The sequence below is a fragment of the Aethalodelphis obliquidens genome, unplaced genomic scaffold (assembly GCF_003676395.1).
Source record: "Aethalodelphis obliquidens isolate GAN/ISIS:26980383/991018 unplaced genomic scaffold, ASM367639v1 scaffold17, whole genome shotgun sequence".
NCBI lineage: Eukaryota > Metazoa > Chordata > Mammalia > Artiodactyla > Delphinidae > Aethalodelphis > Aethalodelphis obliquidens.
Window position 1 is genome coordinate 31567729 of NW_020837961.1, and position 26193 is coordinate 31593921.

Consider the following 26193-nt stretch of genomic DNA (forward strand, 5'->3'; position numbering starts at 1 on the left):
TAGGTCCTGCTTTTCAGAATTTCAAGGAAGGGGCATGAGAAGATTGTCTTCAGTTTGGGGTGCATTCCTGAAAATTCGTGGGAAACACAGGCCATAGAACATGTCTCTTCTCCTTTCTGGTGGCCATTCTGAGTTTGATATTCCAAGACTGGGGTGCACACCAGAAATCTCAGAGAATGGTAAAATTGGCTCAGTGACATTTGGGATACAGTTGCAACCGCACTGACCAACCCTCTCTATGTGCGCTTAGCACTCATCATTCCCAAGAGAAGATCCAGTGGGGTCAATGTATCACTGACCAGCGCCATTTTGGACACCTCAGAGGCAAGTGGCCTGCCTTATGTTCATCCTACACATGTAGCCTTTGGCTTGAGCACCTAGCCCTGGTCTAGACAGGCATGGCCCAGCTGGCAGAGAGTTCATTGGATGGATGTGGCAAGAACCACAGATCTAAGCAGAAAGAATGCTGGGGGTTTAGAAACTCAGAAAGCAGCCAAGGGCCTGGGAGGCACCTGGAGCTTCAGAACATCCTCTCCAGTGAAGTTCTGTCATCAGGTCTTGTCTCTCCTGTGTTCTCTCGAGATTTCCACAAACTTCCATTCTCTTGGGCAAAAAAGGATGGGCTTGTAAAGATGTTGAAATGCCCAAACTGAGAAGGGCACACATCTTTAGTGGCTTTTCCTCCCTCCTGTCTCATCCTCGCTGTTTCCTCACTCCCACATAAACTAGAGGCACTCATCAGAGATACTGCAATAAAGTATGATATTGCAATAAAGTCACACGAATTTTTTGGTTTCCCAGTGCCTATAAAAGTTATGTTATGGCCAGTTGCCCAGTTGGAAGGGCAGCACTGACTGGAATATAAACTGCTGACGGGTGTGGCCTGTCTGCTTCATCCTCACATATTCAGCCAACGGCAGATATTCAAATTTTTTAAAATGAAATTAATGTGTGCTTAAGGTTTTTGTAAAACATGAATTTGTTCAATAAACAAATGGCATTTAGGTACTATGACAAATGCTAAATTGTGGATTCCTGATCCAAATGTATGATGCTACAAATATTTATTTGCTTTCATACTTAACTCATATACTACATCTGCCTGCCCCATAATATTGCAAAACTTGGAGCATCTCAAGACATCTGAATGGCATATCAGATAATTTCAGAATTCTATTGGTGAAAATAGTAAATGCGAAAGCACTACTTGATGCAAGTAAAGATTTTTCAAAGTAAAATATCCTTTGTTTTTTTCACCTGAAAACCATATCTAGATATCCCTAAGTAAATGACAAGATGGTATTCTTGAAAACCTGGTACATTTATTTAATACACATTTATTGAGTGTTTATCACGTGTCAGGCACTGTGCTAGGCCTTGGTGATACCAAATGGTTGGCTTAGTCTCTGCTACAGAAAGGAGTTTGATATTATAGGGAAGTTGTCCAAGTTAATAATTACAAAATGAATCTGGGATGCTGTGATAAAACTACAGAGACCCTTTTTTCTTGTCGAGGGTGGCATGAGGAAGCAGAGAGAAAAAGACTCCTGGAGGCTACCCCTGAGCTGTTGAAAGGATGGGTAAGAGTTACCCAGGTGAAGAAAAACTGTTCTTGACGAGCAGATGAGTATGGCAATCCGCGAGGAGATAAAGGCAAGGCTTCCCACAAATGCCACTTTTATGGTTTTTGACAACTTTACACACCACCAGTAATAACTTAATATTTTTCTTAAATATCACTTTAATTTAAAAAAATTTTTTACTGACATACCTACTTCAGCTGTATCTTAAGCAATACATGAGAAATCTAGGGTATGGTGTGTTAATTATACATTTGCTAGTACTAATATTAAAACACTTACTAAATGGATACCCTTTTACTCTCTTAAAATCATCTCATCAATTGAATTGTATCAAACTGTAGGAAAAACAAAATGGAACTCTTGTTTAAATTAATATACCCTTACCCTGCAACAGGAGATAATTCGTTGTAGATGCCACTTTTCTTCCTAGTAGAATTACTATACTTTGAAATGGTTCAAAATAACGTACAATAACCTTCAAAGTAACGGAAAAGTCTGAGTTAATTTTCTGGCACCTTGAGGTAAAGGGACCCGAGCTTTTGATCTGAATCCCCATCGAGTAATGAGGCAGCATACTTTCGACCGTTTTGATATGAAATTCATTCTCTTGTATTAAGAAAACAAAACAAACAAAAAACCTAAAGCAAAGGCAGACATACAAAGGGATTTTTAAAAGCTGGAAAAGCAGTGGATATCGGTGGGATAGAAGATTAGGCGTAAAATTAGAAAAGGGAAGAAAGTCCGCTCCAGACCAGGCAAATCCGCATGGATGGAGGCAGCGTTTCCTTCTCCAGCAGCCAAACTGCCTCTGTTTTTTAAGGCAAACTTAGGCCGCATTTCCGCTGAGCGAAGAAAAAAGTCAAGGCGAGGGCTCGACTTTCTGAAAAAAAAAAAAAAAAAAAAAGGAGTCACAGTCAGCACGCAGGACTGAAGAGGCGGAAGCAGCTGGGAGACCCTGCTCGCCAGCATCTTGAAACGACCAGGACGGACCGGCGGGCAACCAGGCCCCGCCCCCAGGGCAGGCCTCGCCCCACCCCGGCTGGCCGGCCGCTCCGCGGAGCCACCAGGCGTCGCTGCGCGCCGTCTGGGCGACAGCCGGTCTCTCTTCCCTACCTCCCCTTCGCTGCTCCGCCCCCGGGGCGGTGTCGGCGCCAAAATCAAACCCGCCTGGGCCCGCCCCGCCTCTCGCTGCGCTCAGGCCCCGCCGCCGGAAGACGCGCCACCCGCGCAATGGTAAGAGTAAGGGGCGCGCTCCCCGGTCCCCTCCTCCACAGTGGCCCGGCTGCAGAGCCCCTCGGCTGCGTGCCACCCGGGCCCGGCGTTGGCCTCCGGGTAGGCTGCAGAGGCCGGCTCCCCCGCCAGGTCGACGCCCCGGCCGCCCGGCGCTTTTCGGCTCCCGCCGCCTGAGCCCCTAAGCTGAGGCGCCGCGCTGGGATCCCCGTCCTTGTGCCCCCCGGCTCCCTCCCGGCCAGGTCAAGTTAAATACGGGCGTTCGAGAACGTGCCCCGAGTGTCTCACGAATTCAGCAGTCTGTTAGCAAGGCCAGGAGTCACTTCAGAAGTAGTGCCCAGGCTCCCCGCTTCCGGCCACCAAGGCGCCGCCCCCGGTGGAGGACAGGGAACGGGTGTCGGCGGGCAGCGCCGGGGGGTTCCGGGGGCCCGAGGAGCTTGCTTGATCTTTGAAGATTGAGTGGTTTGGGGTGTTGTAGCATTTAGAGCACATTTCAGTATTGCTCACAATTTCCAAAGTGACCTGACAAATCTTCATTTTATGCCAGTTAGAGGATTTCTGTGAAAATGCGTTGGTTTTTACGAAGGGCAGGGCTGCCCTTTTGTGCTTTCGGAGTCGCTTTATTAGGGAAGCACCGTACCGACTTCGTCTTCCTTGCATTGCCTAATGGGTTAAGTCCTGGTTAGATTCCAAATCGTCTCTTTCTCTTTGTGAATTTAATGTCTTTCTGCTCATCAAATCATTTTCATAAACCTTCAGAGTTCCATCCCCCACCCCCTTCTGTTGGCAGAGAATCACCGTCTAATGAAGTGGATCTAAGATTTTAATATCTTAATTAAGTGGCCGTTATTTTGCCAAGCTGGTGGTGGACGGAGATATAGGTTGTACGATGTTTATCTGAAGATATTTGCCCAGATGTAATCAAATCTGATAACGGTTTCTTTGTGGTTAAACTAACAACCCAGCCACCTGGGCATAAAATGGTGTAGGAAGCCAAACAGGCCCACACTTAAATCTGGTACCAGTGTTCCGTGATACCATATTTCTCCTTTATAGAGTTACTGGCCTGATAGAACTGACTACTGAGTACTATGCAGCCCATATGCATTAATTTTTTGGTTTTTGTCTTTTTACCTAATATCTTTCTACACCTACATCACCTTCTAATACTAAATAGTTTAATGTGCTATTAACTCTTTTCTGATGTTTACCTCTAGTAATGGAGAAACATGGAACAAGTTAGAATAAAACTTTTTGTAAGAGACATACTTCCTATTTTTCATGTATTGTTAAGAACTAAGTTTACTGTTATGTTGATCAAAGATAACTTTTGTTCTTTTCCTGATTGTGAATTAATAGCTGTTTGTTTCGATTTTGGTTGCGCTTGCTGGGTAAACAGTAGTTATAAGTCCAAGCATATTTTTGGAATTGGAGAAATGTGGTGTGGTCAGCCACTTCTGAGGCCAGCAAATACCATCTACTTTTAATTCCTCAAAATTGTATTAGTGGGCTTCCCTGGTGGCGCAGTGGTTGAGAGTCCGCCTGCCGATGCAGGGGACGCGGGTTCGTGCCCCGGTCTGGAAGGATCCCGCGTGCCGCGGAGCGGCTGGGCCCGTGAGCCGTGGCCACTGAGCCTGCGCGTCCGGAGCCTGTGCTCTGCAACGGGAGAGGCCACAGCGGTGAGAGGCCCGCGTACCCAAAAAAAAAAAAAAAAAAAAAAATTGTATTACTGATCAACAGGGCTAACTTTAGAAAATTTTTTTGTGGGAACTTAGTTCCCCGACGAGGGATCGAACCCGTGCCCGCTGCAGTGGAAGCGCAGAGCCCTAACCACTGAACCACTTAGGATTTCTTTAACTCCTAGTTGGAGAAGTTTCTTTCATTGTCCTCAAGTCAAATTTTGAGCCCCCTTACTTACTAATTTGAGTGTATCTCTAACTTATACTACGAGGAGATTTTCTTTAATCCTAAGTTATACATGAGCCCTTGTTGATTTTTTGGAGAAATTTCTAAATATGAAGTAATATGGCAATCCTTTTACATTACTTACTTGTAAAAGGCCATGATACTCTCCCACGGTGTTTAGTAATGAAAACTCTTTGTAGTGGTGAAGGAGACTGATGAATAAGTTAGCCTGAAATCAGTGTTAGCGGATGATACACCTCATCCATATTTCTTTTTTTTTTTTATATTTTTATTGGAATATAATTGCTTTACAATGGTGTGTTAGTTTCTGCTTTATAACAAAGTGAATCAGTTATACATATACATATGTTCCCATATGTCTTCCCTCTTGCGTCTCCCTCCCTCCCACCCTCCCTATCCCACCCCTCCAGACGGTCACAAAGCACCAAACTGCTCTCCCTGTGCTATGCGGCTTCTTCCCACTAGCTATCTACCTTACGTTTGGTAGTGTATATATGTCCATGCCTTTCTCTCACTTTGTCACAGCTTACCCTTCCCCCTCCCCATATCATCAAGTCCATTCTCTAGTAGGTCTGTGTCTTTATTCCTGTCTTACCCCTAGGTTCTTCATGACATTTTTTTTTCTTAGATTCCATATATATGTGTTAGCATACGGTATTTGTCTTTCTCTTTCTGACTTACTTCACTCTGTATGACAGACTCTAGGTCTATCCACCTCATTACAAATAGCCCAGTTTCGTTTCTTTTTATGGCTGAGTAATATTCCATTGTATATATGTGCCACATCTTCTTTATCCATTCATCCGATGATGGATACTTAGGTTGTTTCCATCTCCGGGCTGCTGTAAATAGAGCTGCAATGAACATTTTAGTACATGACTCTTTTTGAATTATGGTTTTCTCAGGGTATGTGCCCAGTAGTGGGATTGCTGGGTCATATGGTAGTTTTATGTGTAGTTTTTTAAGGAACCTCCATACTGTTCTCCATAGTGGCTGTACCAATTCACATTCCCACCAGGAGTGCAAGAGTGTTCCCTTTTCTCCACACCTTCTCCAGCATTTATTGTTTCTAGACTTTTTGATGATGGCCATTCTGACCGGTGTGAGATGATATCTCATTGTAGTTTTGATTTGCATTTCTCTAATGATTAATGATGTTGAGCATTCTTTCATGTGTTTGTTGGCACTCTGTATATCCTCTTTGGAGAAATGTCTATTTAGGTCTTCTGCCCATTTTTGGATTGGGTTGTTCGTTTTTTTGTGATTTAGCTGCATGAGCTATTTGTAAATTTTGGAGATTAATCCTTTGTCAGTTGCTTCATTTGCAAATATTTTCTCCCATTCTGAGGGTTGTCTTTTGGTCTTGTTTATGGTTTCCTTTGCTGTGCAAAAGCTTTGAAGTTTCATTAGGTCCCATTTGTTTATTTTTGTTTTTATTTCCATTTCTCTAGGAGGTGGGTCAAAAAGGATCTTGCTGTGATTTATGTCATAGTGTTCTGCCTATGTTTTCCTTTAAGAGTTTGATAGTTTCTGGCCTTACATTTAGGTCTTTAATCCATTTTGAGCTTATTTTTGTGTATGGTGTTAGGGTGTGATCTAATCTCATACTTTTACATGTACCTGTCCAGTTTTCCCAGCACCACTTATTGAAGAGGCTGTCCTTTCTCCACTGTACATTCCTGCCTCCTTTATCAAAGATAAGGTGACCATATGTGCGTGGCTTTATCTCTGGGCTTTCTATCCTGTTCCATTGACCTATCTTTCTGTTTTTGTGCCAGTACCCTACTGTCTTGATTACTGTAGCTTTGTAGTATAGTCTGAAGTCAGGGAGCCTGATTCCTCCAGCTCCATTTTTCGTTCTCAAGATTGCTTTGGCTATTCGGGGTCTTTTGTGTTTCCATACAAATTGTGAAATTTTTTGTTCTAGTTCTGTGAAAAATGCCAGTGGTAGTTTGATAGGGATTGCATTGAATCTGTAGATTGCTTTGGGTAGTAGAATCATTTTCACAATGTTGATTCTTCCAATCCAAGAACATGGTATATCTCTCCATCTCTTTGTATCATCTTTAATTTCTTTCATCAGTGTCTTATAATTTTCTGCATACAGGTCTTTTGTCTCCTTAGGTAGGTTTATTCCTAGACATTTTATTCTTTTTGTTGCAGTGGTAAATGGGAGTGTGTTCTTGATTTCACTTTCAGATTTTTCATCATTAGTGTATAGGAATGCCAGAGATTTCTGTGCATTAATTTTGTATCCTGCTACTTTAGCAAATTCATTGATTAGCTCTAGTAGTTCTCTGGTAGCATCTTTAGGATTCTCTATGTATAGTACCATGTTATCTGCAAACGGTGACAGCTTTACTTCTTCTTTTCCGATTTGGATTCCTTTTATTTCCTTTTCTTCTCTGATTGCTGTGGCTAAAACTTCCAAAACTATGTTGAATAAGAGTGGTGAGAGTGGGCAACCTTGTCTTGTTCCTGATCTTGGTGGAAATGCTTTCAGTTTTTCACCATTGAGGACGATATTGGCTGTGGGTTTGTCATATATGGCCTTTATTATGTTGAGGAAAGTTCCCTCTATGCCTACTTTCTGGAGGGTTTTTATCATAAATGGGTGTTGAATTTTGTCGAAAGCTTTCTCTGCATCTATTGAGATGACCATATGGTTTTTCTCCTTCAACTTGTTAATATGGTGTATCACATTGATTGATTTGTGTATATTGAAGAATTCTTGCATTCCTGGAATAAACCCCACTTGATCATGGTGTATGATCCTTTTAATGTGCTGTTGGATTCTGTTTGCTAGTATTTTGTTGAGGATTTTTGCATCTATATTCATCAGTGATGTTGGCCTGTAGTTTTCTTTCTTTGTGACATCCTTGTCTGGTTTTGGTATCAGGGTGATGGTGGCCTTGTAGAATGAGTTTGGGAGTGTTCCTCCTTCTGCTATATTCTGGAAGAGTTTGAGAAGGATAGGTGTTAGCTCTTCTCTAAATGTTTGAAAGAATTCGCCTGTGAAGCCATCTGGTCCTGGGCTTTTGTTTGTTGGAAGACTTTTATTCACAGTTTCAATTTCAGTGCTTGTGATTGGTCTGTTCATATTTTCTATTTCTTCCTGATTCCATCCATATTTCTTGAGTGACTTTAATAAGCTGTTGAGCTGAGTGATAAGAGCTTTCCTAAAACAGTGTGCCTTCAGGACATTAGATTCTCCTCATTGCCTGCCTCTGTGTGGCAGATTCTTGCGGAGTCCAGGGTCTCTCAGGGAGCCGTTTATAATAACAAAATATTAGGAGCCTTTTCTAAAGCTTTGGCTCTATTTTCCACTGATGCAGCCACAGACTAAAGTCCTAAGGGGATTCTCATTGCCCCACAGTGCCCCTAACTTAACCTTCAGACTCTGGGCTGAGAGAAACAGTGTTTTCAGTCCTGGGGCACAATTAAAGCACCTCAAGATTTTAAAAATATGAGGCCAAGGGGCCCCATTTCAGAGATTCTGATTCATTTCTTATGGGATGTGCCTGGGCATCAGTAGTTTTAAACGCTCCTGAGATGATTCTAATCTCCGTATATGGCAGTTTGAGACCAAGTGTACTAGAGAAATAGCTGAATGGGCCTTCTAACTGAGTGTGGATATCTTGCTTTATTCAGATACTGCAGAAGCCAGTGTGAAGGGAGGCTAATAACGTCATACTGAACTCTGGCTCTCTACCCTAGGTTTAGTGACCGTGTCTTCATAGTGTATGGTTTCATGGAACTGAGATTCCTTTGGTTTATCTCTCCAAGTAAGGCAATATCTGGTTATCACAGACTTCCTTATTATCAGTTCACCCTGAAATGTATCTATGGGAGTGCAGAGAGGTGTTGTGGGATTTGGGAGTCTGAATGGCCTCAAATTTTAGATACATGGTCCTGAGATTGAGGGCTGGTCTTTACAACTGCTCTTCTAACCTGGCACTAACCTCTGGGAAGGCAAAGGCAGTTCGTGTTCTGAAGAACTCTTTTTGTTTTGTTTTGCTTTGTTTTATTGAATGAAAGAGTCTTTAAATTCTATAGTACTTTACAGTTTTCCAGTTTCACACATATGATTTCATATAATCCCATAATAACACTTTTCTCCCCCACCCCTATTTTGCCCCTCCCCCCATCCTTCTCCCCACTGGTAACCACTAGTTTGTTCTCTATATCTGTGAGTTTGCTCCTTTTTGTTTTATTACTAGTTTGTTGTATTTTTTAGATTCCACATATAAGTGATATCATACAGTGTTTGTCTTTCTCTGACTTATTTCACTTAGCCCTCCAATCCATCCATGTTGCCACTTTTTTATGGCTGAGTCATAAAAATCCATTGTGTGTGTGTGTGTGTATGTACATATGTATATAAGTACATATGTATATGTGTATTATACATATACCACATTTTCTTTATCCATTCATCTGTTGATGGACACTTAGGTTGCTACCATATCTTGGCGAATGTAAATAATGCTACTATGAACACTGGGGTGCATGTATCTTTTTGAATTAGTGTTTTTGTTTCTTTGGGATATATACACAAAGGAGTGGAATTGCTGGGTCATATGGTAGTTCTATTTTTAGTTTTCTGAGAAAGCTCCACATTGTTTTCCACAGTGGCTGCACCAATTTACATTCCCACCAAAGTGTACGAGGGTTCCCTTTTCTCCACATTGTCACCAGTTTGTTATTTGTGGTCTTTTTGATGATGGCCATTCTGACAGGTGTGAAGTGATATCTCACTGTGGTTTTTTTTGTTTGTTTCATTTTGTTTTGTTTGTTTTTGGGTTTTTTTTTTTGTTTTTTGGCTGCGTTGGGTCTCTGTTGCTGCACGTGGGCTTTCTCTAGTTGCAGCAAGCGGGGGCTACTCTTCATTGCGGTGCGCGGGCTTCTCATTGTGGTGGCTTCTCTTGTTGCAGAGCATGGGCTCTAGGCGTGCGGGCTTCATCAGTTGCGGCTCGAGGGCTCAGTAGTTGTGGAGTGCGGGCTCAGTAGTTGTGGCTCACGGGCTGTAGAGCACAGGCTCAGTAGTTGTGGCGCACGGGCTTAGTTGCTCCGCAGCATGTGGGATCTTCCCGGACCAGGGCTTGAACCCGTGTCCCCTGCATTGGCAGGCAGATTCTTAACCACTGGGTCACCAGAGAAGTCCTCATTGCGGTTTTGATTTGCATGAGAGGAAGGTGTTTTAGATAGAACAACATTTTTAAAAAGGCACAGAAATGGGAAAGAGCATGCTGCAAGTGGAGAATTACAAGTAGTTTTTGTATTACAGCTTAAATTGCCTAGTTCTTCATGTTGTTATGGTAAATTTGAGGTGGGGAGTGGTACCTGTGAGAGGTAGGTTGGGGTCAGGTGACAGAAGGCCTTGTATGTCATTCTAGGGTGATTGGATACTTCTGGATGGTTGAGAGCCACTGAAGAGTTTTAAGCAAGGGAGAGGCATGGCAAAGGAGAGGTTTGCTTTTTGGCAGCGTGGAATGTGGCTGGAGGGTGGGACAAAGCATGGTTAGCGGACTGCAGGTATGTAGTAGGGAACAGATAATGAAGGCCTCTACTAAGGTAGAGGTAGTAGGGATGGAGCAGACAGGATCGATTTGAGAAACAGTTAAGCCCTGAAATTGGCAGAACTTGGTGATTGGTTGGATGTGGAGTAAGAGAGATGAAGGAATTTAGGGTGACTGCCAGGCCTCTGGCTCGGGTAACAAGGTGGAATCTAACTGAACTCAAGATCCAGAACAGCAGGTTTGGGGAGTAGATGTGGGAGAGGAGAGGTCAGTTTAGGCCTCCTGAGTTTGATGTCTATTCAGCAGACAGGTAGGTACGTGAGATTGGAGCTCAGGCGCCCACTTAATCCAATAACGTAAAGATTTGAGTTCTCAGCATAGGTGTTTGTTAAAACCATGAAAGCAGGTGAGATCAAAGAACAGGTGTGAGGAGAGAGGGGATCAGTAGAGAAAGAACCCTGGGGAACTGCAGTATTTAAAATTGTGGACAGAGGGAAAAGAGAAAAAGATAAACTTTGAGGCTACTTATTTTACCTGTGCAACTCATCAAGGAACACTGGATGATTTGCTGTGAAAAGGGGTTAATGGGTTTCTAGACCATGTACTCTGGAATGCATTCAGAACGGCAATTCCAAATTCCTTTCCTTGTCTAGTGTAGGCTCTCGTTTCTGATGGAGTTTATGGTTGGATAGGTTTATTATTGTTGGTTTATTTATGTCTGCTTTTTATGTGATATAAAGTATTTTAAACTTCTTACTAAACAATTTATGTTCCTCTATAATCCCATGCAATTTTTAAGAAAGATGCAGATTACTTCAGAAGCATTAGTGTGGAATCCTCCATGAGAGTACTAGAGATTATGGTTCTCGTTCTCTTTTGTTATTTTCTGTGAATATTTGCATTGAGGAAATTTGGCGTTTTGAAAATTCAGACTTTAGCTTTAGGTATATACCCTATATAAAATATATGGTAAAATTTATTATTAAAATACATTTCAGTTACATCTTTTAAAAAATATTTATTTATTTAATTTTATTGTTTATTTTCTTTATTTTTTTGGCTGCGTTGGGTCTTTGTTGTGGCACGCGAGATCTTTTTCATTGCGGTGCATGGGCTCTTCATTGTGGCCTGCAGGTTTTCTCTCTAGTTGTGGCACGCAGGCTCCAGAGCACGTGGGCTCTGTAGTTTGCGGCACGCAGTCTCTCTCGTTGAGGCACGTGAGCTCAGTAGTTGTGGTGCATGGGCTTAGTTGCCCCACGGCATGTGGGATCTTAGTTCCCTGACCAGGGATTGAACCTGCATCCCTGGCATTGGGAGGCAGATTCTTTACCACTGGACCACCGGGTAAGTCCCTCAGTTACATCTTAATTATCTTAATTTCAGGTTAGCTAAAGGGTAGTGACAGGATAATAATAACCTGAAGTAGGCTTTCATTTTCTACTTGGACATGGTTTTCCTTCCTCCAGCCTTCCCTCCACAATGCCACCTAACTCTTATCTTGTCACTCCCTGCTTTAGAAATTGCTCAGTAGCTCCTCGTGGCCTGAAGTAAAGTCTGCTCTCTTTGGCTGGACAGTCAGCCTTCCATAATCTGGCCCCAGACAACCTTTCTTGTCTCATCTGCCACTCCATCTACATACTCCACTTGTATAATAATCATCCCTGAGTGTTTGTCTTTCTGGAGCATTCCATGTACTTCTGTAACACTGTGCCTGTGTGTGATCTGCCCAGGACACCCTTCTCACCATTTCTCAACTTGCCAAAATCTTGTTCATCTCTAGCCTTCCTAGCTAACCCTCCTCCCTTTCCAGGGTGGAATTAATTTATTCTTTCCTGGGTAGCAATTTGTACATTTACCTGTTCATTAACTATAAGTAGTTATGTCTATTTATTTTCCTTGAGAGATTAAGTCTTTTGAAGGTAAATACAGTGACTTATTGGATCATTTGATAAATATTGAGTTTCTACAAAATGCCAGGCACTGTCTCAGTCACAGTTATTATTATTATACTGGCAGCACCTACCACAAGGCTTGGCATAAAGTAGTAGAGTTGTTAAAATCCATCTTGAGGCCTCGCAAGATGGATTAAACCTCTTGGTCTCAGATGAGACCATGCATTATTTCTGATAATGTTTTGAACCAAGTTGTCTTAAAAAGCATTGTTTTGTGGTTTTTTTTAATTGCACTGTTTACTTTTTAACTTTTGTGCTTTAGTCGAAGAAAAAAGGACTAAGTGCAGAGGAAAAGAGAACCCGCATGATGGAAATATTTTTTGAGACGGTAAGTCATTTTCCTTAAGATTTTTAGTATTTTGTGTAATTTTCTCCTTAAGTTTATGTCATCCAGTGTTAACTGTATTTTTTTATTAGAAATCAATAGTGACCAATTTCCTAAAGAATGAATAAAATTCTACAAACACTTGTGGTTCCTGTGAGCTGACGAGCATGAAAGAATCCTATCCCAGGGTTTGTAGAGTCTCTTCTATCCAGACTGCCCTATACTCTGGCACCATAATTAGCTTTCTGAAGCATGTTTGATTGTGTCCCCTTTTACCTGAAAATAATAATGACAATAGCTCACATCTACTGAGTGCTTCCTAGGCGCCATTCACTATTCTAAGCACTTGGTGTAGTTATCTGATCTTATCCTTTTTAACCCCCTGAGATCCTCATTCTACAGATCTGGACATCTGAGGCACAGCCTAAGATACCAGCCCTGGATCTCAAAACAAGAAGTGATAGTACTAGGATAAAAACCCAGGGGGGATCATCTGATTATAGAGCTAGTGCTAAATACAGCCTCTTTACATTTATAAGCCTGCATATGGTATAACACACATGTGATGGTACATAGCCTCCTTAATTTATTCCAGTTATTCGTGCCTGCCACTAACAGGAAATAGGTTTGAAGTTTCTGCTCCTAAGTGGCAGAACCAGGATTCAAACCCAGTCACGTGGCTCTAGAGCCTGTTTTCTGTACAATGGCTTTTCTTGCTTCCAGGTTAAAATCCAAACTTTTGACCTACAAAAATATTAACTTCTTACGTCTTACCTCTTGACAGAACCTTCAAAGTCTGGTTTGGCCCCAACCTACTGGCTATTTTCATTATTTACAAATATCAATATGAAGAAGGTGGGGAAAACGGCAAAATAGAATGTAAAATTAATAAGTAATGATAATACTTGACATTTTCATTTTGATAATGCAGATTCTCAGTGAAACAAGTGAAATATTGTGGGCACTTTTTTTTTTTAACTGTTTGCCCTTTAAGTGAATCTTATTAGTCTTACTTACATACAATGACTTACTAAAAGTCATTGGCAATTCAGAACAGAGTATCATATTAATAATGATATGATTAGGACGATAAATTGATTACGTTTGTAGGTAAAGATTATGACTACTTATTCTGCTGAGTTGAAATATTTTTCCTATGGTCTTAGAGCAAGAAAAGTAGATTTAATTCCTAGCAGGCAGTGGAAAGCTGGGGAGAGTGGTGAGGGGAGTTAATTTGTTCTTTATGATATTGTTGGCTGTTTTTGATTAAAATTTTTTCAACACTGCTCTCAATGACATTAAGACATTAATGACTAAGGCACCATGACTATAATGAGTATTAGAGGTTAAAGAAGTTCAATAGTTAATGAGTTTTTAGGTAAAGATAGGAATTAATTGTATTAATTGATTGATTTCAGTTCATATATTCCTATACGTATCAATTCATATGAATACATACATAGATTTATTTGAAGTTACTAATTCTTTGCCTGTTACACTTAGGAAGAACATGGCCACAGTACAGCTCAAAGATAGTGAACTTGTATCTGAACTCTGTATTACCTGATAGCTTTGTGACGTTAAGCAAGTTACTTGACCTAAGTCTCAGTTTCTTCATCTATTAAAAAGGCTAATAATAATTGTACCTAGTTCACAAAGTTGGTATGAGGATTGAATGAAATAATCTGTTTAAAACATTATAATGCTCAGGTCATAAGTGCTTAATTAAAAGTTATCTAACTTTATAACTGTGTGTCTTCCATGGTATCTTTACACATAGTTTTTTGTTTTTGAGAGCTAGAACCATTGTGTTCATCTCTTCTTTATTATCTCTGTTTAATGTAGGGGAGAACCAATATTTACTTGAGACCATTTTCTCTGTCCACTTAAATGACCACACTTTAGTTCTGAGGCTAGTTCTTTGCAAGCCCATTTATTTACATAGCAACCCCACAGGGGCAGCCAGTATGTCTGGGGCTTTTCCTTGATAACCACATCTAGGCAGATGTCTCAATGAGTTCATGTTCTTTTTCCTAAGGTATTTGCAAATAGGTTTGATTAATTGGGTTTTTTTTAAACGCATTAGAGGCCTGAAGTTAGTAATTTACTACATGTTCTCTGAGACCCTACAGAATTCTCTTTTAATAGTTTATTCCCAGATGTGCAAAAATTTATTTCACACTCTAGGACCAATGACTTAGTATTTTCCTTAATTTACTAAATCTTAAGTGTACTGAGATGAAGTTACTTTTCTCAACATTTCATTATTAAAGATGAAAGAATTTCACTGTGAATACCTATATGCCCAGCTTAGATTCTACCGTTAACATTTTATACTCTACTTGCTTTATCATGTATATATATATATATTCATCTGTCCATTCCTTTATCCATCTATCAGTTCATCTTTTTTGCAGGGGGTTGTATATCTGGGCTACTGGTCTTTTGTCTGGTATGTTTTGTGAATATTGTCTTCCAGTCAGTCTTTTCAGTTTCTTAACAGTGCACTTGGATGAGCAGAAGTTTTAAATTTTTATGATGTCTAATTTCCATCCTGTTGAAGTTACCTTTTCAAGTTTATGTTGGAAGAAATAGATCCCAGATTTCCATAACACTAATCACAATAATTCTGTTCTAATTACTGAATACTTCAGTCTTTTCAAATATTTCACTTTTATTATCCAAGTTCTTTTTACCAGTTCAACCACAGCTTATTACAAGAAGAAAGGAGTATTCTGCATAGATTTTTTTCCAACCATAAGATTAAATATTCTCTGTGTATATCTTCCCATAATGTTTTGCTTTGCATGTGGTGGACATGCAGCATGTATGGGTGAATGATTGACAGGCAGCCATAAATTGTATGTTTTTCTTACTTAGGTGTGGCTCTTCCATGAAACCTTAAATGTAAATAAATCTTGACAGCTGTCTGTTCTGCTTTTAGTTAGAACTGCTAATCTGTGATGTATGGTATATGCTAAGCAAAGCACTATTTGTGTTTTCTTCAAATCAAAGTGTCAGAGAAGCTGATTATCTCATGTTAACAAATGATTCATCATAACTAGATTTTATACTTCATTGGGAAGATGTTTTTTGCATTCTGCCCTCCAGTTACTTTAAAGAATTGTATGTTCATGCAAAATCTGTCCATTTTAGGTTCTGTTGAAGGTATTGAACAAGATAATTACAGTTTCTTCTAGCTCTAAAATTCTCGATTCTATTGCACTATTCACTTCCAGTCATAGTTTTTTAGTACAATATTTTATAAACATAATTATGGTAAATATAAATATATAGTAGAAAATAAATGCATGTTTTTCATCTTTCAACTCTTTTAAACAGAAAGATGTATTTCAATTAAAAGACATGGAGAAGATTGCTCCCAAAGAAAAAGGCATTAGTAAGTATCAAAAATGTGCCAGAATGTTTTGGTAAATACCCATCATCTTTCCTGCAACAGTCTTTCACTTCATGGAAACATAAATTTCTAGAGATGAATAATGCCTATAAAAGTCCCAATGTAATGTTTCTGGGCCATGACCATGATTCTTGTGTTTGAAGTATCTGCTGTAGGGAAACTACAGTGGAATATGCATGCATGCCTGTGTGTGCACACACATACGTATACATACACACAATTATACACATTTATTTATTTATGGGTATAATTTACTTCAGAAGAAGTAAAAACTTCTTCATGTATGTTCTGGTATTTGTTAAATGTGATTTACATCGTGTATTAGTTTTCTACAGCTGCTGTAACAAATTACCATAAACTTAATTTCTACTTAACACAGTAGAAATTTATTTTCTCATAGTCTGGAGGCCAGAAGTCTAAAATCAAGGTGTTGGCAGGGTTGGTTCCTTCTGGAAGCTCTGAGGGAGAATCCATGTTATGCTTCTGTCCTAGCTTCTGGTGGCTGCCCACAGTGCTTGGTGTATAGACACATCATTCTAATCTCTGCCTCTGCCTTCACATGGCCTTCCCATTTTTTTTTTCCTCCTCTTCTGTGTCTTATAAGGACACGTGTCATTGGATTTGGGACCCACCCTAAATCCAGGATGATTTTATCATGAGGTCCTTAATTACCTCTCTATAGAACCTTTTCCAAAATAAGGTCACATTCACAGGTTCTGGAGGTTATCTTTTGAGGGGTCACTACATATGATATATATTTTTTTAAACCTTACTTTCTGATTATATAAGCTATACATGTTATTTTAACAGATTTGGAAATTATGAAGAATATAATAAAAATAAAGGTTGTTCATAATCCCTCTATTCTGAGATCACCACTGTTAACATTTTGGTGTATTTTGATATCTTATTCTTAGGTTCTGTTTATCTGTGTTTGTATGTATCTGTCTATTTCTCTAAGAGGGAACCATGCTGCATATACAGTTTTGTGTTCGTGTATTTTTCCATATACCATCATATCATCTACACTTTCCTATGTCATTTGCTTTAAAAAAAAATGATTTACAACATCTGCATCTCCTAATGTTTCATTCTGTGGCCACCCACTGTGCCATAATTTGCTTAGCCCATTAGCTATTGTTGACCATCTAGGTTGTTACCAAATTTTGCTGCTAAAATTAATGTGTAATTAACATGCCATCCATAAATTTTTTCTAAGACTTATTTTTTGAGTATTTTTAGGTTCACAGCAAAATTGAGAGGAAGGCACAGTATTTCTCCTATACTTCCTGCCGCCACACATGCATAACTTCCCCTATTATCAACATCATTTACCATCATACATTTGTTACAGTTGACAAACCTGCGTGGACACATCATAATCACACTAAGTCCATAATTTACATTAGTATTCACTCTTAGTGTTGTACATTCTATGGGTTTGGACAAAAATGTGTAATGACACGGATCCATCATTACGGTGTCATTATGGTATCATACACCATATTTTCACTGCCCCAAGAATCCTCTGCGCTTCTCCACCTATTCACCCCTTCCTCTCCCCCTGCTGTAAACTTTTTTCCAAATCTCATATTACTTCATTAAGAAATGTCCCCAGAAATTGAATAGAAAAAGAGACTTGTCTAGTTTTAGGCTTTTTATGTGTGTTCTCAAATCGCCTTCAGGAAAGGCTATTATACCCAAATTCGTTTCTCAGAACTATTTTCATTTTTAGAATTCTTTGACATTTCATTTCAGTTTGTACTTCTTTATACATGAGGTTGAATGTTTTGCATTTGGTGTAGACTTTATTATTTTATTTATTAAATCTTTAAATATTTAATAGATTTTATTAAATTGGGGGATCTGCTCTAGGGAAAATTAAAATGGACTTTAAAATATGGATAATTTCTTGGTATAGTTTTACTTGATAGAAAGTAAGAATGGTTTATAATTTCAGACATTTGTGAAATATGACTTTGTATTTTTACATGCTATTTTAAAAACTCTTTTCTGATTTTTAATCTTACCCCTAACCATAACATCCAATATATTTATTTATTTATTGTTTAATTTTATATAGTAGTTTTGTTTTAGTTTCCTTAGCAAGAAAGGTAATACATATTCATTGTTTGAAAAAAATACGAAAAATAAGCAAGAGGAAGGAAATAAAAATTGCCTCTTAACCTTAATTCAAGATAACTACTGTCACATAAGTGCATACTGTCTTTTAACTTACTTTTCTATATAATACATTTTGGATGTATATATATCCAGGCCATTAAATATTTTATAATGTAAATTTAATGAATGCATTGTATATCATTACAAAAAAAGTACTTTTGAGTCCCGTTATTGTACTGATTTCCAGGGTTTTGCTGTTGAAAACAGTGCTTTGACAAGCATCCTTATACATATCCATCATTATTTTCTTTAGCTGAATTTATAAAAGTGAAATTTCTGCGTAAGAGGTATGCATAAACCTAAGGTCTTAGGTACATATTGCCACATTTTTCCACCCATGTTGAGAGTACCCATTTCCCTGAATCCTTTATTACAATTTTTAGTGTTTTAAATTTGGTAGTCGAGAGATCGTATCTCATGCTTTATTTTGCATTTCTTCAATTATTAGTGGGTTTGAACATTTTTCTTGTTTATTGACGATATTATTACAAATATCATACATTTTAAAAAATATTTATTTATTTTATTTATTTTTTTGGCTGTGTCGGGTCTTAGTTGCAGCATGTGGGCTCTTCGTTGTGGTGCATGGGCTTCTCTCTAGTGTGGCGTGCAGGTTTTCTCTCTCTAGTTGTGGCTCATGGGCTTCAGGGCACATGGGCTCTAGTTTGCGGCACGCAGGCTCTCTAGTTGAGGCACGCGAACTCAGTAGTTGTGGCACGGGCTTAGTTGCCCCCGGCACGTGGGATATTAGTTCCCCAACCAGGGATTGAACCTGCGTCCCCCCTGCATTGGAAGGTGGATTCTTTACCACTGGACCACCAGGGAAGTCCCTGACCATACATATTTTATAGATGCCCATTGATCTATTTTATTTTTCTGTTGGAGTATTTGTCTTCTTTTATTATTATTTTTAAAAGCTCCTTATTTATTAACTTATTGACTCAATCTATAATATTTATTGCAAGTGTTTCCCCAGTTATTGACCTTTTAATTTGATTTATGATGTGTCTTAATATGAAGTCTTTAAAAAATTATCTCTCCTAGCTGCTATGTCAGTAAAAGAAGTCCTTCAAAGCTTGGTTGATGATGGTATGGTTGACTGTGAGAGGATTGGAACATCTAATTATTATTGGGCTTTTCCAAGTAAAGCTCTTCACGCCAGGAAACGTAAGCTGGAGGTTCTGGAATCTCAGGTACACCACCACAATTTTTTTTTTTTAATATTTATTTATTTATTTGGCTGCGTCAGGTCTTAGTTGCAGCATGAGGAATCTTTAGTTATGGCATGTGGGATCTAGTTCCCTGACCAGGGATTGAACCCAGACCCCCTGCATTGGGAGCGTGGAGTCTTAACCGCTGGACCACCAGGGAAGTCCCACCACCACCACAATTTAAAATAATAGATTTGCTTTGTAAGAAAGAAATTTGTTTTACTTAATCCTCTTTTCATTTAGTGGCTTCCGTTAAATTTTTAACATGCATTGTGGTACCATGACAATAACCCCATAAACAAGGTGGCTACTAAGTGACTAATGGATAGGATACACTGGACAAAGGGATGACTCACGTCCCATGTGGTATGAAGCAGGAAGGTGCAACGTTTCATCATGCTGCTCAGAATGGCATGCAATTTGAAACTTATGAATTGTTTATTTCTGGAATTTTCCATCTAATATTCTCAGACTGTGATTGACCACAGGTAACTGAAACCATGGAATATGAAACCACAGATATGAGGGGACTACTATATAGGCAAGGAATGAAACTTTAGGGAAAGGGGCTGTGGACTTGTTTTGGGGTGAAGGGAGAAAGAATCCCGATTTTTCTGGAAGATAACAAGAACAGGAAAAGTTAAACAACAATAGTAAAGTAAATTAATTTCTCTCTGTTTAGAGGTTATGTGAGATTGTGTTTCTTCACAGGAAAATCCTCCTGAAACACCACTTTTTAAAATGATGCTCCTCGGTTTAAGAAGGTTCAACTTTATGGGGAGCCTTTTTTCAGTCAGTGTTCTTAATTACAAGCAACACAAACTAACTCTGGCTGACATTAGCAGAAAAGAAATTTATTGAAAGATATAAGATAGACTTCCAGAATCATGGGGAAGGGTGGACACACAGTTCTAAAAGTAGGCAGGAACTGAGGGAGGATACACAGCCAGACCACAGCCAGAACACACCATGAAGCCTTTCTGGTGAGGATACTGGTGCCTCAAACACTGCACCGAACTCTATTGACATTGCTGACCTCAGAAGATAACTCCACTGGCACTCCTGGCTGAAGAACCAGATGTTGCTGCCACCAAAATAAAACAAACAAACAAAAAACCACCAAGAAACTTCTGTACCAGCTCACAATTCTGGAGGTACATGAGACTGGCCAAGCCTCGACCATGTGCCCACACTCTAGTTATCAGGGGAACTGGGGAAGTAAATAATTGGGGTTTCTAGTTTCTATGGTGGGAGGTAGCTGCCTCCTTTTGGTGCCTGCAATTAGCCAAAGTAGGAAGGGGGTTTGGATCCTCCCATGATAGATACATACCCACAAAATAAATCAAGTGAAAAAGAACACAGGATTTGAAGTCAAAATAACAACAACAGATTTATTGGATACTTACTTTCCTCGATGTGCCAGATACTGTTCTAGGCATTTGGAATCCATTAGCGAACAAAGAATGGAAGCAGGAAACCAGGTAGTTAAGTTCTTGGAATCATCCAGCTATGAAGTAATGGTGGTTTGAACCAAGGCCATAGCAGCCCACCTACACCCCCTCAGCCCTAGGCAACCACTAATTTACTTTCTGTGTCTGTAGATTTCCTTGTTCTGGACATTTCATATGAATGGAATCACATAATATGTGTCTTTCTTGACTTGCTTCTTTCATTTAGCATAATGTTTTCATGGTTAATCCATGCTGTAATATATCCGTATTTCATTCCTTTTTACGGCCAAATAATATTCCATTGTTTGGATATACCACATTTTGTTCGTCTCCTCATCAGTTGATGGCCATTTATGTTTTTTCCACCTTTTGACTGTTATGAATAATGCTGCTATAAAATTTCATGTACAAGTTTTTATGTGGACATATGTTTTTATTTCTCTTGGGAATTTCTGGGTCATATGATAACATTATATTTCATTGATTGAAGAACTTCCAGACTGTTTTCTAAAGTAGCTGCACCATTTTGCATTCCCAGCAGTAGTGTATGAGGCTTCCAGTTTCATCACATCCTCACCAAAACTTGTTGTTACCTGACTTTTTGATTCCAGCCATCCTAGTGGGTTTGAAGTGGTATCTCATTATGGTTATGACTTTCATTTCCCTTATGACTAATCATGACCATCTTTTCATATGTTTACTGGCCATTTGTATATCTTCCTTAGAGAAATGCCCATTCAGATCCTTTGCCCATGTCTCATCTCTTAAACATGATGCTGCATTTTTAAAATTATTATTAGAGTATCGTTGATTTATAATGTTGTGTTAGTTTTAGGTGTACAGCAAAGTGAATCAGTTATATATATGTGTGTGTGTGTGTGTGTGTGTGTGTGTGTGTATTCTTTTTCAGATTCTTTTCCATTACAGTTTATTATAAGATATTGAATATAGTTCCCTGTGCTATATAGTAGGAGCTTGTTGCATATCTATGATGATGCATTTTGTTTCCTTGCTAGGAAACAACATGCATATTCATCACTCAGGATTTTTTTTTAAACTTAGTTATGCAATTAAAAACTTTATACAGGGTAATTTATTTTTAGGCCTTGTTACATTTTCCTGTCTTTATGACTTTTTGTTCTTGCTTTTATCCCCCTTGAGACTTCCCTCATCTTTCCTTTCTACCTAGCCAGTTCTAAACATCTCCCCTCAGAAACCTTCTCAAGCTCCCATAGCTTACTGTGTTCTTGCCCTTCTATAAACTCCTGCAATATTTTTGGTTTTACCATAAATAAAATGTATGACTTTAGCAAATACTGCTGGTTGCCTGTCTAATAAACATTGCCCCCTTCTTCATTACTAACAAAACATTTACTATGCTGAGGGAGCAGTGTGTCTTGCTAAAAAATGTTTATCTTCCCAGATTCCCTTGCATCTAAGAATGGCAGTGGGAAACACTTTTGATGAATGAGATGTAAGTGGAAGACTAGCTTGAGGTTTCTGAGAAAATGTTCACTTTCCTGATAAAGGCAAAACCCCTTCTTCTTATCTGTGATATGGACATGAGATCATATTGTGACCCTAAGGTAACAAGTGTTAGGATGAAGACATTCCCTAAGAATGGCCGGGCCTGGATTAAACGAGCTTGGGTCTCTGGTGGCATTTTGACACACTGCACTAGCCTTAGAGTGCCTTACCTTTGGACTTCAAATTGCATAAGAAAATTAAGCCCCCATTTAATGTAGTTTTAGTCAAATACTCTCTTTGTATTCTAAAAGTATATATCCAAAATGGCTAAATTTGCTTTGAAGACTTTTTTTATATAAATGTGACTTAGATCTTGTATTAGTTATCTATTGCTGGAACAGAACTGCATACCCCAAAACTTCATGGCTTAAAGAAACAAACATTTGTATCTCACAGTTTCTGTGGATCAGGTTTAGTTAGGCTCAAAGTCTCACATGAGGCTGTAGTTTAGTTAGGCTCAGAGTCTCACATGAGGCTGTAGTCAGACTGTTGGCCAGGGCTGCATTCTCATCAGAAGGCTCATCTGGGAGAAGATTTACTTCTGAACTCAATCTTAATGGTTATTGAATTTAGTTCCCTACAGGCTATGGGGCTGAGGTCTTCAGTTCCTGGAAGGCTATTGGACTGATGGCCTTAATTCCTTGATAGCTTTTAGCCAGCTGCCTCCCTCGTTCCTTATATCATGGGCTTCTCCATAGGACAGCTCACAATGTGGCAGCTGCCTTTCCTCAGAGGAGATGTGTGTGGAGAGTCCAAGACAGAAGCCACAGGGGTTTTTGTATCTTAATCTTGGAAATGACATCCCATCACCTCTGCCTCATTCCATTCCCTAGCAACAAATCATTAAATTTCATATTCAAGGAAAGATTATACATGGGCATAAATACCAAGAGGCAAGGATCATTGGGACCATCTTAGAGGATACATATCACAGATTTTTCATTCTTTTTACTTCCCAAATGTATAAATCTTATCTTTTTGATTATTTTTTTAAAAAAAGCTTTATTGAGGATTAATTGACCTACCCAAGTTGCTCATATTTAAAGTTTATATACTGATAAGTTCTTCTTGTTTTTTTTGTGTTTTTTTGTGGTATACGGGCCTCTCACTGCTATGGCCTCTCCCGTTGCGGAGCACAGGCTCCAGATGCGCAGGCTCAGCGGCCATGGCTCATGGGCCCAGCCGCTCTGCAGCATGTGGGATCTTCCCAGACTGGGGCACGAACCCATGTCCACTGCATTGACAGGCGGACTCTCAACCACTGCGCCAACAGGGAAGCCCTATACTGATAAGTTTTGACATATATATACATCCATGGAACCATCACCACCATCAAGATAAGGAGCATACACATCACCCCTAAAATTTTCTTCATTCCCCTTTTTAATCTTTGTCTCCTGCCCACCACCCTCCCCCACCCCCCAACACACACACACACACACACACACACACACACACACACACACACACACACACACACACTGCTTCCCTTGCCCCCATCCCCAGGCAACCACTGATTTGCCTTCTGCCATTATACATTAGTTTATATTTCCTAGAATTTTATATTAAGGGAATCATGCATTATATACTCTATTTCCTGGCTTCTTATACTTAGCATAACTGAGATGTGTCCATGTTGCTGTATATATTACTCATGCATTTTTATTGCTGAATGGTATTTCATTGTATAGATATGCAACAGTTGTTTACCTGTTGATGGGCATTTGGGGGTTTTGTTTGTTTTAGTTTGGAGTTATTATAAATAAAGCTTCTATGAATATTCATATATGTCTTTGTATGAACATATCTTTTAGTTTATATTGCATAAATACCTAGGGACGGAATGGCTGGATCATATGGTAGTTGTATGTATAAATTTTTAAGAGATTGCCAAGACTGTTTTCCAAAGCACCTGTGCTATTTTAGGTTCCTGCCAACAGTGTATGAGAGTTCTGATCTCTCCACATCCTCATTAATACTTGGTATGATACCCATTCTAATAAGTATGTAATGATATCTTGTGGTTTTAGTTTCCATTTCCCCGGTGACTAACAATGTTGAGTATTTTGCATGTGTTTGTTTGTCATCCATATATCTTCATTGATGAAGTGTCTGTATACAGATCTTTTGCCTTTTTTAAAATCTATATGTTTGTTTTTATTATTAAGTTTAGATAGTTCTTTGCACATCCTGGGTACAGATCCTTTATCAGATAAATGCTTTCCAAATGTTTTCTTCCAGTCAGTGATTCATTTTTTTTTGTTTTATTACCTGTGTTTAGGAGAGTTGAAGTTTTAAGTTTTTAGGGAAGTCCAGTTTATTAACTTGTTTCTTTATGGTTGGTGTTTCTGGTATTGTTTCTTACCTTCTTCCAGACAGTTATTCATGCCTGAAACTAGCCATAACAGGTGCTGATTAAGCATTTCTTTTTTGACTTTGTAAACCAGAGATAATCTGGCCAAATGTATGCTTTTCATTTCTTCGCCTCTGGATTTAACATAATCTCTATTTAGCAAGTGAAGGAGTTTGGCATAAAAAGTAAGCAAGAGATTCTTGCTAGTGTAGTGAATCTATTTTTAATAAGTGAACTTAATATCATTGTTTATTTATTCTGAATGAGGGATAAGATGTTGTAATTAGTTGCTGTCAATAAACTCCTTTCCCTACTGGTCTGAGGGTTGGCTTCCAGTGTGTTTGGTGACATACTCCTATCCTCGCAGCCCCATATACAAGCTGGAGGTCAAAGGTTAATCTCACACTCTTGCTCAGAAGTCACAGTTCGAGTCATAGGCAGTAGGTCCTATACCTTCTGTTCTCAGCACTGCAGAGTGAGATTTTGATATGTCATTCATAAAAGATTGATATCACTTGGTATTTGCTATAAATATTAAAACACACACACACACACACACACACACACACAAAAACTCAGTACTGAGAAGCAAGAAAAACTACAATCCTGCAGCCTGTGGAACAAAAACCACATTCACAGAAAGATAGACAAGATGAAAAGGCAGAGGGCTATGTACCACATGAAGGAATGAGATAAAACCCCAGAAAAGCAACTAAATGAAGTGGAGATAGGCAACCTTCCAGAAAAAGAATTCAGAAAAATGATAGTGAAGATGATCCAGGACCTCGGAAAAAGAATGGAGGCAGAGATTGAGAAGATGCAAGAAATGTTTAACAAAGACCTAGAAGAATTAAAGAACAAAAAAACAGAGATGAACAATGCAATAACTGAAATGAAAACTACACTAGAAGGAATCAGTAGAAGAATAACTGAGGCAGAAGAACGGATAAGTGACCTGGAAGACAGAATAATGGAAATCACTGCTGCGGAACAGAATAAAAAAAAGGAATGAAAGAAATGAAGACAGCCTAAGAGACCTATGGGACAACATTAAATGCAGCAACATTCGCATTATAGGGGTCCCAGAAGGAGAAGAGAGAGAGAAAAGACCCGAGAAAATCTTTGAAGAGATTATAGTCGAAAACTTCCTTAACATGGGAAAGGAAAGAGCCACCCAAGTCCAGGAGCGCAGAGAGTCAAATACAGGATAAACCCAAGGAGAAACATGCCAAGACACAAAGGAATCAAATTGGCAAAAATTAAAGACAAAGAAAAATTATTGAAAGCAGCAAGGGAAAAACAACAAATAACATACAAGGGAACTCCCATAAGGTTAACAACTGATTTCTCAGCAGAAATTCTACAAGCCAGAAGGGAGTGGCATGATATACTTAAAGTGATGAAAGGGAAGAACCTACAACCAAGATTACTCTACCCGGCAAGGATCTCATTCAGATTTGATGAAGAAATCAAAAGCTTTACAGACAAGCAAAAGCTAAGAGAATTCAGCACCA

The 26193-nt window shown here is 39.2% G+C and overlaps 1 protein-coding gene across 1 annotated transcript in view; it reads left to right on the plus strand.

The window, feature by feature from the left end:
* Positions 1-2732: 2732 nt before the first annotated feature.
* MND1 (meiotic nuclear divisions 1) overlaps positions 2733-26193 on the plus strand; it is an 83169-nt gene continuing 59708 nt past the window's right edge. Inside the window, exons 1-4 of the mRNA XM_027117224.1 lie at positions 2733-2816; positions 12473-12538; positions 15878-15935; positions 19182-19330. Of these exons, the coding sequence (XP_026973025.1) occupies positions 2814-2816; positions 12473-12538; positions 15878-15935; positions 19182-19330 (276 nt within the window). The 5' untranslated portion in view covers positions 2733-2813. The remainder of the gene's footprint in view (positions 2817-12472; positions 12539-15877; positions 15936-19181; positions 19331-26193) is intronic.